This window comes from Gasterosteus aculeatus, chromosome 9 (assembly GCF_964276395.1).
Source record: "Gasterosteus aculeatus chromosome 9, fGasAcu3.hap1.1, whole genome shotgun sequence".
NCBI classification, from domain to species: Eukaryota; Metazoa; Chordata; class Actinopteri; order Perciformes; family Gasterosteidae; genus Gasterosteus; species Gasterosteus aculeatus.
In genome coordinates this window covers 2,256,953-2,273,806 of record NC_135696.1, presented here as the reverse complement: position 1 = coordinate 2,273,806, position 16,854 = coordinate 2,256,953, and the positions used below count along the sequence as shown (strand labels likewise).

Genomic DNA, 16,854 nt, shown 5'->3' with positions numbered 1-16,854 from the left:
ACACACACTCTACTGCTCTGCTTCTTTCACTCACTCACACAGGAACAAACACACACAGGAACACACACACATGCCTGCGCAAACATTCACAGGCACACACAGATACACACATTTTGTCTCCTGCTTGCTCTTTCTCCCCCTCCCTCCCTCCCTCCCTCCCTCCCTCCGTCTGTCTGTCTGTCTGTCTCTCTCACACACGTACACACACACACACACACACACACTCCTGCCCTCTCTCTCCTTCTCTTTTTTCATCTCTCTGTCTCTCTCTCAGACACACATACACCCACTAGACACAAATGTGCAGGCGCACAGAGACACATGCGCACAAGCACACGCACATGTTTTTTCTCCCTCTCTCCCTCACTAACTGACACACACACACACACACACACACCTCCCCCCTCTTCCACAGGCATCCTGACTGCCACTCCTTCCCTAACAACCACACGCACACACAAATGAAGACATGCACACACACACATGCACGTAAACACATATAAACAAACACACACACACACACACAACCCTTTTAAAAACACACACCCCACCCCTTTCGCTCAAACACACATCCTGTCCTTTCTTCCAGTTAAACATAAACACACGCACACACACACACACACACACACAACCTCACTGCTAATATTCAAGCTCAAATGTAAAATAACACTTTTTTTTCTTGCACCGAAAGAAAAAAAATTCCCATCCTTCCAACTCACCAACAGTTGTGAGCCAATCTGTTTTTTAGTCACACAGACACACGAGACGACGCAATTTAAAGCCAAGATCAATTTATTTCAACCCACTCAAGAATCCAATATATAATAAATACGCTTTTACACCCGAGAAAGTTTCACCAAACACATTCCACCTTTTCATTCAAGTTTACATTTCAGCGCATTTCTTTAAGGGTTTGACCAGAATTTTGACCAAGCCGTGTTTTATGTTTTTAGTATTTCATCCTTAAATGGAAGAAGCAGTATCAAAAATTGTTATCCATGAATAAAACCAAATAAAAGCTGCGGCCTGTGCTTATGTCACTTCATTTGTGAACGCTCTGCCAATGTGACCCGATGCTGAAGGGACCGCGTGAAGGATTTGGCGGCATCTAGTGGTTTGCTTACAGGTTGCAACCGACTGATTAGACCGAGCGCTCCGTATTCAACGCACCTTCCCACAAACCGGTGCAGCCCTGGAATACCCACAAAAGCCATGAACACATCTTCTAAATGAACCTCCGTCTCCCCAGGAAGCAAATAAGTTAGTTTTAGGCCATGTCCTTTACCACCGCCAACACCTTCCTTAGATTCAGGGTTTGTATACAAATAAAACACATACTTATTCAAATTCCATTCCATTTTAGCAAATCGATCCCTCAAAATGCCACAAACTGCTAAAACGAGATTTTTTTAAAGGGCAACCGTACTGTAATATTTTATTTTTCATGACCTGAGGAAGTTTGAATAATTACCACTAGAAGCCATTTTCCGAGACACATTCTAATTCCACAAACCAAAAAGTGGCGAAGTAGGAAAATACAAAAGGTAAATTCTGGCTTTGGCTTCTGGCGCCTTGTCTTGACACACCATCAGGGGCCAAAAGTGGATCCAATGGTTGGTACATATTAAGCCACATTGGCCATAGAACAATTAATTAAACAATTAACAAGTGAATCAAACTTGTTTTAGTCTACCACCCCAGATAAAATGGTTTAAATACCGAGGGCGTTAATCAAAACACCTTCACGACGCGAGAAACCCCACAACTGTGGCAACTGCTGCGACTCTCTTGGACCGATGCGACGGGAACCTGATCCCCTCTTTGTGCTTTGAGCCATTTGTCCGCGGCTCTGTCCCTCCATCGATACCGAAAGAGGTCGCCTATCGATCAATAGCGCGCACGCACACAAACAAGGCAACCGCGGCGCTTGTCCTCCATGTCAGAGGTCAGACTGCGGCCGTGGAAGGAGGACAGCGGGCTTCACCGCGTTACGCGAACGCGTGGCTTTGAGGAAGCAGTGCGACCAGCGGACCGTATAGGAAGTGGAAGCCTCCACTTTGGCGGTTTTGTCCGTTACCGCCGAGGCGTTTTGTGCTCTCCTGGCGACGTGTCAATCACAAGGGATTCACACTCTGAATGGAGTCATTTACTAAATGAATCGTGCCGTGCAGCAGAAATAAAACGTGTCGCTGTGCCCGATAAGCCGGGACCTCCGGCTTCGTCTACCTTCTCCCATCACAGCACGCCGGCGTTTCTGTACCAAACGCGTTGGTCATCGTTAGACAAACAAAGCCATAAACAGGAGAGGAAATGCAACACGTGTACTTACACACTGCATTTAAAGTACGCGACAATATCGTTAGATAGTAAGGATGCATCTGCGCGGCACGTTCTATTGTCACTCTTTATTCAGTGGATGCACAACATGAACAGCAGGGTTTTCATCTTTACAATTAAAAACGTGTGAGTCGCCTTCCAGTGACAACGTGCACGTATTACTTTCCCACCGTGTATATTCCCAGTGCACCTACCAACAGCTTATCAACCGACTCTAATCGGCACAGCGTCAGTCAAACAAAGTTACATTAGTCCAATGAGCAAATGGTCCCCGTGTGCTAAACATTCAAACTGTAAGACATTTCCTGGATTTTTACACAACCGCGATGGAACGTATTGGTTATCTATGCAAGACTTTTAGGATTCAGCGTAATTTACAGTATCTGTCGTGTCGCCCGGACCGACGCGCATCAATAACGAGGCTCTGAGGCCACTTTTGATGAGTAACAGGCCAGCGGAGACTGGCGGATACACGTGGGTTTCTCTGGTCAAACCAAACTACCGCAAGTTATCTACAAGTCCATCATCACGCCGGCAGCCTCAAGGGCCCGATGGATGGATACGGGATCCGTTGACGTACATCACGCTTTACTCTCTGCTGTCCTAATTAAGGCTATTCAAAATGTTCATACTGACCACGGTTATATCAAACATTATGCTTGTGTCTTATCCTTGTATTGCTATTGCCCTCGTTGATGAAACTACATATATATTTATATATATGTATATATATATACATAAATGTGTGTGAGAGATTACATTATATTAATTAAGAAATCAAAATCAATAACAGGTATTTTTGCATTTAAGCAGTGAACTGTTATTTCAAACAATTATAAGCACAATACATTTTTTTTCAGTGTCGTACTGACTGATGTTTTTAAGCTGTCAGAAGGAAACGCATTACTGAGGAGAAGCAGGAAAGCGAGGGGGGAGGAGCGCGTAGTGTACACACTAGAGGGCGCTGTCACCCACCTCTTGCCCCCACACACACAGCTTCCCCTTGGCTGCAAAAACAACCTCAGCCATGTCGAAAGGAGTGCAGGGGAGATGTTAGTGAGGTATCAACACATTCATTTTGATGTTCAGTTAAATGACATTCATAACCAAATAGCAAAGAAAGAAACTCATAGGGAATCTAGATGAGTCCGTAGATTTCACCTTAAGAAATAAACAATAAATGGAGTTGTGTTGGAATCATTCCAGCAGGAATCTCGTTATCAGCCGTGAGGAACACAGTGATTGTCTTTTACTCCCCGTCAGTCAAAGGTCTCGATTCAACCCCCTCATCATCTCCCCGTGTCAGAGATCCGTTTCTCACCATCACGACTGCCGATCTTCACTCATCTCTCCTTCACACCACGTTATTGGCCTCGCGCCTCAATCCCTTCTCCACACACACACACACACACACACACACACACACACACACACACACCGTCTCCATCTCATTGCCTGACGCGTCTCAGGCTCCGGCCTCGAGGGGTCCTCGCACGCTCCTTGCCGGTCACAGAAAGCAGCGCTTGCAGAGTGGTGACGGCCGTCTTGGTCCAGTATTCCAACTCCTTGAAGATCCGGTACACCCAAAGCTTCAGCTGGAACAGACCGCTCGAGCCATCTGACTGCCGATGAGAAAGGGAGGGTGGGTCACAAAGATCTACCTTAACTTCTCTCTAGAACTTCCACCACCATCATCATCATCAATGACGTGGACACCTCCTCTACCTTTGAACCCTCCACGCCGGGGGGCGGGACGCCCGCGCCGCCAGCGGCTTGGAGGAGCTCTCCGGTGCTGATCAGGAGAAGCGACAGCCTGTCCTTCACCATCTTCCTCTGGGTCTCGTAGTCGTCCGCCTTCCCGCCGCCCAGCTCCTCTTCCTCCCTGGCGATGGTGCTCTCCAGCAAGCTGCGGCACTGCAGCAGAGCGGAGTGGAGCCGCCGGAGCTCGTCGCTGGCGTCCAGCTGGGAGGAAGGAGGAGGTACGGACACCAGATGACTGTCAGCAACGTCCGGTGTGAAATTCTCCTTCTTCGTCTTGAGGAAGCAGGGGGAGGAGGGGCGAGAAAACAAAATAGGTGGGAAAAGTAAGAACCGAGGTGTGATTTTAGGGAAGCATTGCCGAATGGACGGGGTGGGAGGAGCTGGAAAGGGAAGTGAAAGAGTAAATGTGAGATAATTGGATGTTCTTGTACGTATATTTATTGTCTCCTTTGATCTACAGCACGATGTCCGTTCAGGGTAAAGGCGATCACAAAGCCTTAAAGCCTTAAAGCCTGCATGCCAGTTAGTACCAGTGTGACACAGTGGCCTGTGTGTGACCCCAACACTCTGAAAGGGGGAGTTGGGGGTGTGGGGGAGTTATTGCAAACCACTCAGACTGTGGGACCTCTGCTGCTCCTTTTTCTTGTGTGTCAACGCGGCAGAAACGGCAATAAGACGATGCAGCGATAACGGAGTACATGTTCAGCAACAAATATTCAATACGCAGCTCCACGAGCCTGAACGAAAACCTACTTCAGAGACATTGCTGCACCGTGTAGGATATTAGAAATAAACTGACGAGCCGGTTGATAAATGAATAAAATGCATTTAGTGTACACCAGAATACAGCCATGATTCTGGAACTGTGTAATCAATAAAGTAATGGCAGTATTGTAAAACCACTGTAATTTTTAAACTGTAATCAATAGAATAATACCACAGAGTCACGTCTTTGTGTGTGGAAGTCGTTGGTGTGTTTATTTATTTATCATAGACTTTATTGACACTGCTGCTTTTCATCACGGACACATTTGTCCCGTATTTTCCTCCACAACTTTGTTCCTCTCGTTTGCGGAGATGAATCCCTCCACGAATCGGAGGCCGTCCGCGCGTCCGTATCGTCCGCCAATAACTTGGCTTGTATAAGCGCTCATATTTATGCATTTCTTCCGACAAAGGCTCTTCAATCTGATTCGTTCTCTCTTCAAAAATCTTCCTTTTAAAAACTCGGGACCTTAGCAGACCAATCGCAGCCTTGCGGGCTGCAGGAGGCATTTTGACGCAAGTCCAGAAAAATGGGTCGACGCAAGTACGCAGGGGAGGTGTGAAAAGGCCCGCAAGGGACACGCAAGGGCTCTCGAAAACGCAGAAGCATAAACTAGGCTGTACTTTCACACGGATGTGTATAAATACCTGTAGACAACCACTGTTCTGGAGTTCGCTGGTGGAGGCAGCAGACGGGCACTACGGGGGGTCAAAGGGCCCTGTGGCCTGTTGGTTGCAGAGACCAGCGGCTCCTCGGCTGAGACGTTCTTTTTACCACAACACGCTTTCTTTTATCAAATACCTTTGATTTTAACGTCCATCCGGCGTTTCTTCATTCGAACGCAACAACCCCCTGAGGTGAGAGAACGTGGGCCGTCAACAGGCTGAGACACATCCGATCGGTCCACGGTGCGTTCACTGGAATGCGTCTTCGCTTTCGATGCCCCACCGAGTCGGTGATGCAAAACAAAACCCACGTGAGGATAAGAAGAAACGCCAGAGGAAGACGGGGTGGGCCGAGGAGCGGAGGGGTCAAACCCCAGGGAGTGGGGAGGGTGGTGCAATATGCCAGGCCCGCTCCCTCCGCCCCGGCCAGACATGAAAGGGCAGATGGAGGCAGCCAGCTGGCCGGGCACCAGGAACGTTTCACTGACTGCCAGCACGCATGCGGGGGCCAAGGGCTTGTGGGAAGGTCCTCTTTAAGGAGTTTGTGCCAGGAAATTATTCGACACCCCCCCACCCTTTACATTCATACTTGTTGCTGTCCTACAATACGGGTGATTTATCTCTGTCGCATACACTCGCCATTACCTTGTTTTTGCATTTCATCATTCTCCAAACACACAGAGACAAGCACGCACAGGCAAAGTTACACCCATGACACGTTGTAATGACAATTACATTACATTTTCCATTGGACCGCAGAACCACGGGCTCCTGTACTCACATACAGCTCCAGTAGGACGGAGCACTCGTAGCGCAGCAGCTCGGCTATGGCGGACGCCCTCGCCACGGCCGCCCGGCTCGGGTCCGAGCCGGTGGCCGCTCTGGGGCGCCCGGCTGCCGTCGTCGGAGCCGCGGGCGCGTCTACCGGGGAGGAGCGAAGCGTCGGGCCGTCCCGCCGTGAAGCCCGCGCGCGACCGTCCCGCGCCCGCCGCGCGTGTTTCCCGCTCATGGGTTCCGGCCGCGTGTCGCCTCCTCGGGGTTTGGCGGGAGTGAGAATCGTCGTAACTGCGCCGTGTCTCGTGTTGAAAGCAGCCAGCTACCCGCCCAGCGCCCGACAACTTGATGATGATGGAATTTGGTGGGATGAGCGGGGGAGGAAAGGGGAGGAAAGGGGAGGGTGGAGGTCATGAGCTTTACGATGCGCTTATCTTACTGGAAGTGGCCAAGGCAAATACGGTGTCAGGTTAAGTAGGGTACCGCCTGGACCACATTACCGGTCATTCGGCTGAAAGCGTCCCGTACATTACATTTTTACCCCCGGGGTTCGGTGTCTTGCTCAGGGACACCTCAACATGGGACAACCAGGACTCAAACCACCAACCTTGCGGTTCCCAACGCACCCCTCTCCACCCCGACATATTAACACGTCTTCTTTTAGCATACTCGATGTGTCTAGAAAGTATGAACATGTCCCAACAGCATCTTAGTTCCAAAAAACTCCACCTCCGGCAAGCCACAAGCACACTGCTGCTGTGTACTGCTATAAAAAAGAACCTACAAGCACAAATAGGGTTTTAATGAATAGATGTCTTCTCTTCATTGAAGTATATCTGCATATCGGTAACGAGCTCATAGAGAAATAAATCAATTAAAATGTCAGGTCATTGTAGAAAAGACACAGTGTGTGACTAGCGGCATTACGGAAGGGTCTGGTTTGTTGCATTTAGACTGCCAGGAAGCAACATGCACAATGTCAGAGACATACGGCAACAGGTGAATGGAGTCCAGCCACTATTCATATTCCAGAGACGGCCTTTTCCCGCCTGGTGTTACCACTGTAAGAGACAAACGGCCACTTGGATTCAGTCATTAAAATTCTAAACCATTTGCATTATTTATTTATTTAGCTTTGTACAGCCCAAAATCACAAATTATACAGTCAGTACACGTGACGTCCCGAAATCCTCACGTCACCACAGGAAAAACTCATTATACGATAAGGAAAAAACCTTCAACGCGGAGAAAAAGAAGAATCTTTAGGGAGAACGGCAGAGGAGGGATCTCCTCTCCAATTCATGACTGAACTATTGACAATAGTGAGCCCAGTCGAAGGTAGGACCACTGCAGGAACAACCTTCAGATAGAACCAGCATCAGATAGAACCGTCACACACTGAATGTAACGTAAACCTGTACACAGACTGTAAAGAAGCAATTCATTGGATGAATTAATTTAAAAAAGAGCCGCAAAAGTGCACTGATACATAGCTCAAATAATATTCTCTCTGCAAGGGACTGTAGTGTACACATAATAGTATGTTACAATAAAGCCAATTCATATGTGCAATGTTATTTAAAAAAATTGGTCAATTGGTGTTAAAGGGCTTTATATTTCACCTTATGTTACACAACAGTCAAATCTAAAAAATAAATGTTATGGAATATTTCAATAAAAGCTCGGTAGAAGAGAATGATTTGTCTGATAAAACAGAGTCTTGATGAATGATCAAAGTTGCAAAAAGTCCATTTATCGCTTGCAAGCAGGAGGTCAAATACACAGGCACGTATCAGGGTGCTCTGTGGAAATGGCGTCTCCGAGCACTAAAGACGCTGAGTTTTTATACACATGTGGAGAACATTCTCCGTGCCAGTTACGAGAAGCTGCAAAGCAGGTTGAGATAAGAACCCAGGTGAAGCTGAGGGCAGCACACACACAAGATCCTCCTCAGTGGCCGCTGCAAATCATAATTACTTGACATGAAAGTAAAACTTGGATCCGGAACTTTCGTACCGAATAAGATATGAACCAAGGCCGTGAACAGAAGTCCTTTGTTTTGAAGCTTCTATGAGATCGAGTCGACCGTCCTCCCTTCTCAGGACACAGCTGCAAACTAACATTTTGTATCATCTTTGCACATCAGGGTCAAATACAGGACACTTGAGACACGGCTTTAGCACAAAACAATGTTATAACATATTTTTACCATTACATACACCATCGAGGCTCTTCGGGCAGGTCGTTTGATGCTGTGGGCTAAAGATTAGAGGCATATTAGCAAATTAATGAAGACATAAGAAAGTTAGTCTTTTAAAACATTCCTCAGTGCATCACACAAGTAATAAATCAATGAAGCAATGAAGGACCTCACTATATTATAATATAATAATTATATATATATATAAATCTCTTTATACGCCGTGCAATGCCCCTCCTGTCCTGCAGGCGGCAGTGCGCGCGCTGACACTGGGGGAGCGGCGCACCGACCGAATAGCAGCAGCTTACACAGGACCTTCAATTCGGCGTTTAGCTCGTTCCTAAAGGAGATGGGAATGTTTAAATATTTCCCCGCGGTGTGACTTCAACGCATTTAACCGTTTCCCGGAAGATTACAGGAAACCGAGAAACGGTACCGGTGTGCGTTAATCCAGAGGCCGAGCCGAGCCGCTAACGTTAGCTAGCGTAGCCATGAGCTCCCTGGTGGGCTACGGAGTGTCCTCCGAGTCCGACAGCGACGGGGACGCAGAGTACGCGAACTATGGGGGCGCTTGGTAAGTGCGTACACGAAGCACACCGTGCACGTAACGCGGAGTACCACGCGCATGTGTTAACGCCAGTTAACTTCTTCTTCTTTTATGAAAAGCAGTTTACCGGGCGGCGAGTCGTCGACTGCCAGAAAACCCCGCAACTTCCTGCTGGAGTCCGGTTCCGCGTCCAGCGGGTCCGAACCAGAGGCAGAGCACGCGGGACTCCCTTCGTCGCCCGCGCACCCCCGCGCACCGGCGTCCTCTGTGGCATTCCGGCCCACCGCGCCCTCCTCGCTCCCGAGCCCCCTCGCCTCCCACAAGCTGCCTCCCCCCTCCCTGAACACCTCCTCCGACAGCGGCGTGTTCGCGAATCCCTTCAAGGCGCAGGCGGACCGGAAGCTCTGCGCTCTGCAGAAGCACGTCCCGCTCACGATGCAGGCCAAACCCTCGGAGATCGGGGGTAAGAAGGTGTGCGTGTCCTACAGGAAGAACGGACGGTGCCGCTTTGGGATCAAGTGCAAGTTCGCCCACGACAGTGACCTCCAGACGGACCGACAACCGGCCGCGAGCGACGGGACGCCCGGTTCGGATCAGGCCGAGTGCCGCGCAGGGGGATCCCAGGACCTCCGGCAGACTAAGGAGCAGGAGGAAGGGTCCGCGGGGCGGCAGGGGAGGAAGAGGAAGGTCGGACTGAGTGACACCTTGACTCCTCCTAAGCGAGCAATGAAGCAGTACGTCACGCAGAGGGGCAGAGAGCAGCTCAACATGTCCTGATGGGTCCTGATGGGCCTCATAGCAGTTGTCCTCTCCCGTAGAGACGTCCCCTTCGCAGTAAGGGGACCAGATAGGGACTCAGGCACACAGCAGCGTTACACCCGAAAGACACGCTTTTCATCCCACTGAAACGTAACCGTTGCAGCTGGAGACGGCCGGTGGGGGTTCCTCGGGTTTATTTGATTCCGTGTTCGTTCACGTCAGTGAATATACACTTTGGGTCAATGTTGATTTTTATTTCCATGAGTGAATAGTTGTGTTTGCTCTACCACACATCCTAAATCACAAGCCAGAGGAGGTGCAAGTTGGGTTTTGACAACGAGGTTCCTACACAGCTTTGCTTATCAAATCACATGACACTTTTAATAAGTCGAGCGCCGACTGAGCTTGTCTGTTATTTTACGGGTTTGTGTGCGTGATCTACAGCATCCTGGGGTGTGAGTAGTGTATATACATTAGGTGTTGGTGTAGTGGCACTTTTTACACCTGTAAAACTTTTTCTTTTTAGGCTTTCAAATGTTTCTTTTGAGATTGTTTGACATTTTCTTTTAACTTTTCCAAACAGCAATAAATCTGGAAAATAAAAAAGTTGCCTATTATTATTTTCTTTAACCGATTCTCACCCCAAATGTGTTGTTGTCAGTTTATAGCCGTGTTTTGTGTTATTTGTGAGAAATAGAGCTCATTTATTTTACTAGGAACACACTGGATGTGCACTTTATATTACTTAGTTATCTAATATTATTGCATAACCACAACCTCTTTGCAACATAACCTCTCATTGTTAAACACTCACGTGAAATGCTAGTTCAGTTTACCAGACTTCTGTACAAGGGACACACACACACACACACACACACACACTCGCGTTCTAAAAAGCTACCAAATATGTCAGAGTGAATGTTACGTAATACACCATCTCACATTTACCTAAAAACAATGCCAAGCGGCACATCGGATCACCGGGGACAACCTCCTTCTACCAGCTGTTTTTGGGGTTCGCTGTCCTTTTACATGAGGGACTGTCTTTCGACGCTGTCCGACAGAACGTCCTCGTGTCCCTCCTGTCCCCAGGCTACGCCGTCGCCCCCCATTGCGTCGGTCTGTGCGAGGGAGCTGGTCGACGGGGACGACGACGAGAGCACCGGATGGTCCAGAATGAAGCTGTCCCCGTTACTGGAGGCCGCGTCCTGGGGCGGGGGCGGGGCCAGGAGAGGCGAGCTCACAGCAGCTGCATCAAGGGCCCGAAGCTGCTGCGCGGTCGATTGAATGGGGACCTGCTGGACGTGCGTCTGAGACTGGCTGAGCGGCTGGAAGGTCATTTGAAGGATCTGTGTCTGGCCCTGCTGCTGGGAGGAGTACGCCTGCAGAGGGTGCAGCTGGGGTTGATGCGGGGTAACCACCTGGCCGGGGTGGAGCGTCAGCTGTTGGATCTGGGGCTGCGGAGCGGCATGCACAAACTGGACCGGCATCTGCAGCTGGAGGTGGGTCTGCTGATGGCTCTCGGCTGGCAGAGGCGGGTTGATGGCGGACAGGGCAATCGTCACGGGCACCTGCATGGTATGGAGGCTCTGGTCTTGTCCCAGTAAAACCACCTGGTGACTCACCTGTTGGCTCAGCTGCTCCACCTGCCCGCCGTGCCCCATGTGGTGCACATCCAGGCCGGCGGGCTCCGCCGGCACGGGGTTTCCCTGCAACTCCAGCAGGGACGCAGGGGTGGTGATGAGGGCGCCAGCGTTGGCTGCCAGAGCCTCTGCAATCAGCACCTCGGGGTGACTCTTGGCCTTGTGGGCCACCACGCAGTCTTTTTTCTCAAACTTCTTGCCACAAATGGAGCAGGCGAACTGATAAGTGGCGTCGGCGTCGTGCTTCTTCATGTGCCAGTTGAGCGACGCCTTCTGGCGGCACGTGAAGCCACAGATCTCACACCTACGGCAAAATATCCAAAGTTTGTTTAGCAAAAGGGAAGAAATGGGTTGGAGAAGAAAGGGAATGACCAATACGGCGTCTACTCACTGCAGCGGCTTTTCTCCAGTGTGAATCATGCGGTGCACAGCCAGGTTGTGGGAGCTTTTGAAGGCACGTGCGCAGAACTCACAAATGTAGTCCCGCTGGTCTAAAAGCAATGAAACAAAACTCTTCTAGCTGCATTGAACTTCAGCAGTAATTACAGCAAGAAATCCTCAGGCGCTTATTGAACAGTGTTGGGTACCTGTGTGGTGCTTTGCATGACGTAGCAGCTGCTTCTGCAGCCGGAAAAGCCGCCCACAGGAGGGGTGAGGACACACGTACTTCTTCTTGAGCAGGTGCTGGTACTTAATGTGGTGCTAGTGTGCCAGACAAAAGAAACACGGTCCATTGGGAACAGAAGGACAGGAAGCCAGCGTGCCGACAACAGACAACGGTCTTATGGTGCGCTCTATTCTACGGTCCTCGGTGGGATCGTGCGGATGCATGACGGACCTGCAGGTACCGAGGATGAGCCAGGACCGTCCCGCATCCCTCCATTTCACAGCGCACATACTGCACCGGGGGCTTCTTCCTGTGTGGGGCAGAGTCTATGAGCACGCAGACAGAGACCTCCGCCTGCCATCATCTCCACCCTTAAATTAATTCAACTAGCGGCTCTTACAAATAGCACATCAGTAGTCATGGGGTTGCAGTTGGGATTGTGACCCCCTCAAACTCACCTCCTCTTCGGCAGCCGTGGGGTTTTGTCATCTTTTTTCCGCCTGCCTCTCCTAACACGGACAAAACGATTAATAAAAGACAATCCAGATTCTATCAGAGACGCATTGCATTCAGATTCAAAGCACCTTGGTAACACTTACTTCCTGGGTCCATCCGGGTCGTCTACTGGTTCTTCCTCGAGCTTCACTTCCTCTTCCAAACTCTCCATGTTGTCCAAACCCTCGACCTTTATCTCGGCGACGTCCTTCTCGCTTTTAAGCGCCCTCTCTTTCTCCTTCCTCTCCTTCGCTCTCAGCGGAGCTCTTCGCTTTGGTTTTGATACGTCCCTTAAAAAGATGGAGGAACGTCCCGTCACTGAATAATATGACGTCTACGTCTAATTTAGCCACACACACACACACACACACTCGCACACACACCGCTCAGCGTCCGGGTCGTAGCTTTGGTCGTTTAGGTCGTCTGTAAAAGGGAGATCTTCATCGCTGCTGAGACCTTCTTCTTCTTCCTCCTCCTCCTCCTCCTCCTCCTCCGCACCACTAAGAGCAAAACAACCAAATGTGTTGAAGCAGAACTGTGTGTGTGCAGAGCCTCCCGTGGACCCACCGGAGAGGAGCGTACCTCGGACTCTGTGGCTGGTAGCGGAGGTCGTCCAGGTCCTCCCCGAGCGGAGGGTCTTCGTCATCGGAGACCGGCTCAGTGAGGTCCTCAGTTCCCTCCTCTTTCTTTTGACTGAGGCAGCAGGAGCACAAAGACACATTTGCACGTAGTCACACCCGTCGGCAACATACAAAGCAGTGGGCTTCTAGAGCAGAGGGTCCTAAGTACCTGAGCGAGATATGACACAGTATACTCACATTTCATAGCGGCCTTTGTTTTCTACCTCTCCTTTCTCTGCTGCAAGGCAAAAAAAAGAGGGAGAGGCCACACAGATCTCAAATCAAATATTATTCATCACATTAATACGATCCCTCAAATGTCGGCAGTTTGGAACTACAGTGTGTGAATGTTAAGTTACTGACGAGCAGGTGGATGTGTGTATGGTCGCTCCCATCGTCAGCGTATGAATGATGACATTAGAGCTTTTAGTGGTCAGACTAAGTAAAGGTACAGTAGGTTAGTAAAAATACGTGACGACATCAACTCTGTCTCGCAGAGGGACACTGCGACGAGCGGACCTCGAGTGGGAGTGAGCGACCAAGAAAAGATTGCGCCCACATTTGTAGCTCAAAAAGTATCACTGATCCCAAGTGGCAAACACAAGGTGTTGGACAGAGAATATCCTGCATGTTTAGGACTCCCGGATGGGGCTCGCCGTCATCAGGTTGCTCACCGGCTGGATTCTCCGTTCCGGGTTCAGTCTTGCACACAGGCTTGGCAGAACCGCGCACAGCCCTGGCGGACGGGGGCTTGGCCCGGCTCTGGGCTGGGGGGCGTCTGGTGGAGGGTAGAGCTGGAGCGAGGGAGCAGGACCGCACGTCACACAAACAAACAATCCCACCAGGCGGCTGTCACACACAGGATGAGGTTTGACTTAAATGTAGCAGGATGCCCCCCCGCCCCCCAACTTACCTGGAGCATCTGTTGCAGGTTTCCTTGGGTCCCCTGAGCTGCAAGAACGGAAGAAAAAACAGACTACTCACATGCCAACCTTTCCTTTTATGCAGCAATACATTTAGTATTAAAAACACTTTCATTAGTAAACCAGGTGACCCCCCCCCCCCCCCCCCCATGCAAAGCTGCAGGAAGGGGACGCGCTTCTGACAGGAGCACAAACACGCAGTGCTGCTGGTTATAAGACGCGCGCGCTGCTCTGTTCGCGGTCAACACGTACTCTGTGCCGCGAAGGCGGTCACCTGCGACCCCCCCGCCAGCCTCGCCACATTCGGAGGGTTTCTTCCTCCTCGGGTTGGAAACTTTCCTCCGCTTCGTCGCGCCGGTGTCCGGGCTCGGTTCGTCTTCGCTCTTGGTGTCCTTTAGCCAGGCCGGCACTGCCCTCGTTGATCGGTCTCTCAACACCCGCCCCGAGCTCTGCGGGCCGGATGCTGCTCCGTTAACCTCGGTTAGTGAAGCGCGGACGGCGGTCCTCGAGCGGCACGCTCCCCGCTCTCTGAGCCCCCTCCGCGGGGTAACGGTCAGACTGGTGGCCGCGGTCCGTTCCGTGGCCTTGTCCTGCGCCGGTTCGTCACCTTTATTTACACCCCCGGTTCGGTCGCCTGCTGGTTCCATTACCGCGAAGATACCTCAGCCTACTTCCACTTCAGCTCAAAGCCAAGCAGGTTTACTTGCGATTTTAGTTAAAACGGACGACATCTGGTTTGAAGACGATTGTTTTGATCGCAAGCGGCCTTTATCCAACAGTGGGGCATTTTCTGTGAATGCCTTGGGTGCGTCGCAAATTAAAGGCATATATTAATTGGTTAGCAATTAAAAACTTTTCTTAATTATCTATTCAGTAATAACCCGATATGATTTTAAAGAAGCAGACACTATTTTCCCGTTCTTAAAGCTATAGTAAAGCTACTTATTCGCCCGGGCTCGGCGCACAGCCATTTTGTGCGCTTTGTTGCGTCTCCTTTAAGCCAAACGTAAACTGCGGTTACGTTGCGGAAAGACTCCGCCCCCCAGCAGCTCTCACAACCATGCGGATGTCGCTTTGGCGTCTTGGCGAAACGAGTCAGCCCAGCCGCATTGTTTGTACATCTGTGAAGATCGCTGCAGGCGGTGCTTCGGCGTCGCTCGCGCGGTCGAATGCATTGTGGGAACTGTAGTGAAAGTTAGATCAACACAACTCGGACATTGTTTTTAAGGGTATTGCTATAATCTTTGCTGTTATTGCTTTTTTTAATTAAAAATGAATAAAGGACCATGCGTAGGATTACTATTGGAATTTCATTTAACAAATAACACAGTAGCTATTGAAAATGAATATATATTTAACATTATGTAGTATAGTCCTATTTAAAATGTATTTTACAAGGGCAGCCCAAAGAAAGAAACAGCCAAGAAACAGCCCAAATTATCTGAATTTAAAGCACCATTAACGGCTGTTGCAAAAAAGAAGAAATTCTTAATATATTTATGTGAAAATGTTCCAAGCATGCAAAAGGCTTTCCCTGCTACTTACATTAAAACCACGTGAAATTACATTTTTCATGTTGGGTTTGTGTATTTGATGTCCCAGCCTGAAGTTTATTGGTGTTTTTATGATGCTCTAAACACTCAAAATGTAAGATAATATATTTATTGTATGTGGGGAATTTCCATTTTCACGACAATAAAGACCAGTATATTCCGTATTTCTGACTGTGGAGCCAATATGGCCGCCAGTGAAAACATGTACCTGCTTTGCTGCAGGCCGCTCTGACGCCGTGCGTCTACCACCAGATGGTGATGTTGTGTTAAATGTATAACTCAACTCATGTCTCCCTGACTTGGATTAGAATCCTTCACTTGCCATTGATCAGTGTGACAAAGCCGGTATGTTGTTGATGTATTTTTGAAAGCGTTATGTCAGAGATAATCGTCACAGGAAATAAACTCACTTGCTTCTTGTCTTTGGTACAGTTACAGTACAGTTTTTCAGCTGTGTGGACACAGGATTGTAGAAAGTCGGTTGGGCAAAACCACAACATTAGTTTTTTGATCGAATATCATTAAATGCCACAACCAGAAACCCCAATATTTATACCACTGTTTCTTATAAACACCAGATAATGTGCAATCATGTACAGACATATTAGTATTAATCTAACTGACATTGTGCATTTATACCGTTTTCTAATTATTTCCTATTTGCATGCATGTTAAAACCAGACATGAACGGTAAGATGAAATGTTTATTGTGGAAACTAGCAAGGCGATCATTGCACAGACAAAGCGGAGCAAGAGCTTGCATCCATTATTTAACTTGAGAACGATATTTGTATTGATATGTTACTGCGAATGAGTGATTGGAAGACTAACCATGCGATCTAATAGTTGGGCAGGTTGTTTCTTTTTGTAACCTTTCGCCACATTTCAATGATAAAACAGTTGGCTGAAAGGCCCTCCCTGTACCTGACGGGCCTCCTGCACACATTGTACTCTGGTCTGAAGGCTACTTTAAAGCCTCCCTGAACTCTTTGCTCGGGTACAACATGTTTCTAGGGTAAAGTTGACCTGCCACGGAGAAGTTTCTGAAACATTCTCCCAGCACTGCGCTCTCTGCTCGCCGCATCACGACTCGTTGCATAAGTAGCCCATGTGTCGGGTCAGGGTTGGGTTTTCATTCTCAGGGGTTGGAGTCAAAGTCCTTCGGGCCTTTCAGGAGAACTCAGATTCTTTCAACAAGTCCTGG

At 49.2% G+C, this 16,854-nt stretch overlaps 3 protein-coding genes across 5 annotated transcripts; 1 reads left to right on the top strand and 2 right to left on the bottom strand.

Annotated features, from left to right (window-relative positions):
- Positions 1-774: 774 nt before the first annotated feature.
- LOC120825648 (uncharacterized) lies at positions 775-6,665 on the bottom strand. Its single transcript, XM_040187377.2, has 3 exons — positions 6,311-6,665; positions 4,063-4,371; positions 775-3,959 (listed from the first exon to the last, which is right to left on the bottom strand). The coding sequence occupies exons 1-3, from the start codon at positions 6,536-6,538 to the stop codon at positions 3,786-3,788; spliced, it is 711 nt and encodes a 236-aa protein (XP_040043311.2). The 5' UTR covers positions 6,539-6,665; the 3' UTR covers positions 775-3,785.
- Positions 6,666-8,709: 2,044 nt separating this feature from the next.
- LOC120824708 (uncharacterized) lies at positions 8,710-10,589 on the top strand. 2 transcript variants are annotated; one of them, XM_040185657.2, is made up of 2 exons: positions 8,710-9,077; positions 9,173-10,589. In XM_040185657.2, the coding sequence occupies exons 1-2, from the start codon at positions 8,995-8,997 to the stop codon at positions 9,825-9,827; spliced, it is 738 nt and encodes a 245-aa protein (XP_040041591.2). In that variant the 5' UTR covers positions 8,710-8,994; the 3' UTR covers positions 9,828-10,589. The 2 variants fall into 2 exon arrangements, with proteins under 2 accessions (XP_040041591.2, XP_040041590.2); XM_040185656.2 differs by having other exon boundaries at positions 9,170-10,589.
- Positions 10,043-16,829, bottom strand: zfp91 (ZFP91 zinc finger protein, atypical E3 ubiquitin ligase). 2 transcript variants are annotated; one of them, XM_040185643.2, is made up of 12 exons: positions 14,350-16,829; positions 14,088-14,125; positions 13,849-13,968; positions 13,373-13,412; positions 13,137-13,247; positions 12,938-13,054; positions 12,659-12,844; positions 12,518-12,568; positions 12,291-12,369; positions 12,040-12,154; positions 11,844-11,943; positions 10,043-11,756 (listed from the first exon to the last, which is right to left on the bottom strand). In XM_040185643.2, exons 1-12 carry the CDS (start codon positions 14,742-14,744, stop codon positions 10,838-10,840), a joined length of 2,271 nt encoding a protein of 756 aa, XP_040041577.2. In that variant the 5' UTR covers positions 14,745-16,829; the 3' UTR covers positions 10,043-10,837. The 2 variants fall into 2 exon arrangements, with proteins under 2 accessions (XP_040041577.2, XP_077936233.1); XM_078080107.1 differs by lacking the exon at positions 12,938-13,054.
- Between the last annotated feature and the right edge of the window lie 25 nt (positions 16,830-16,854).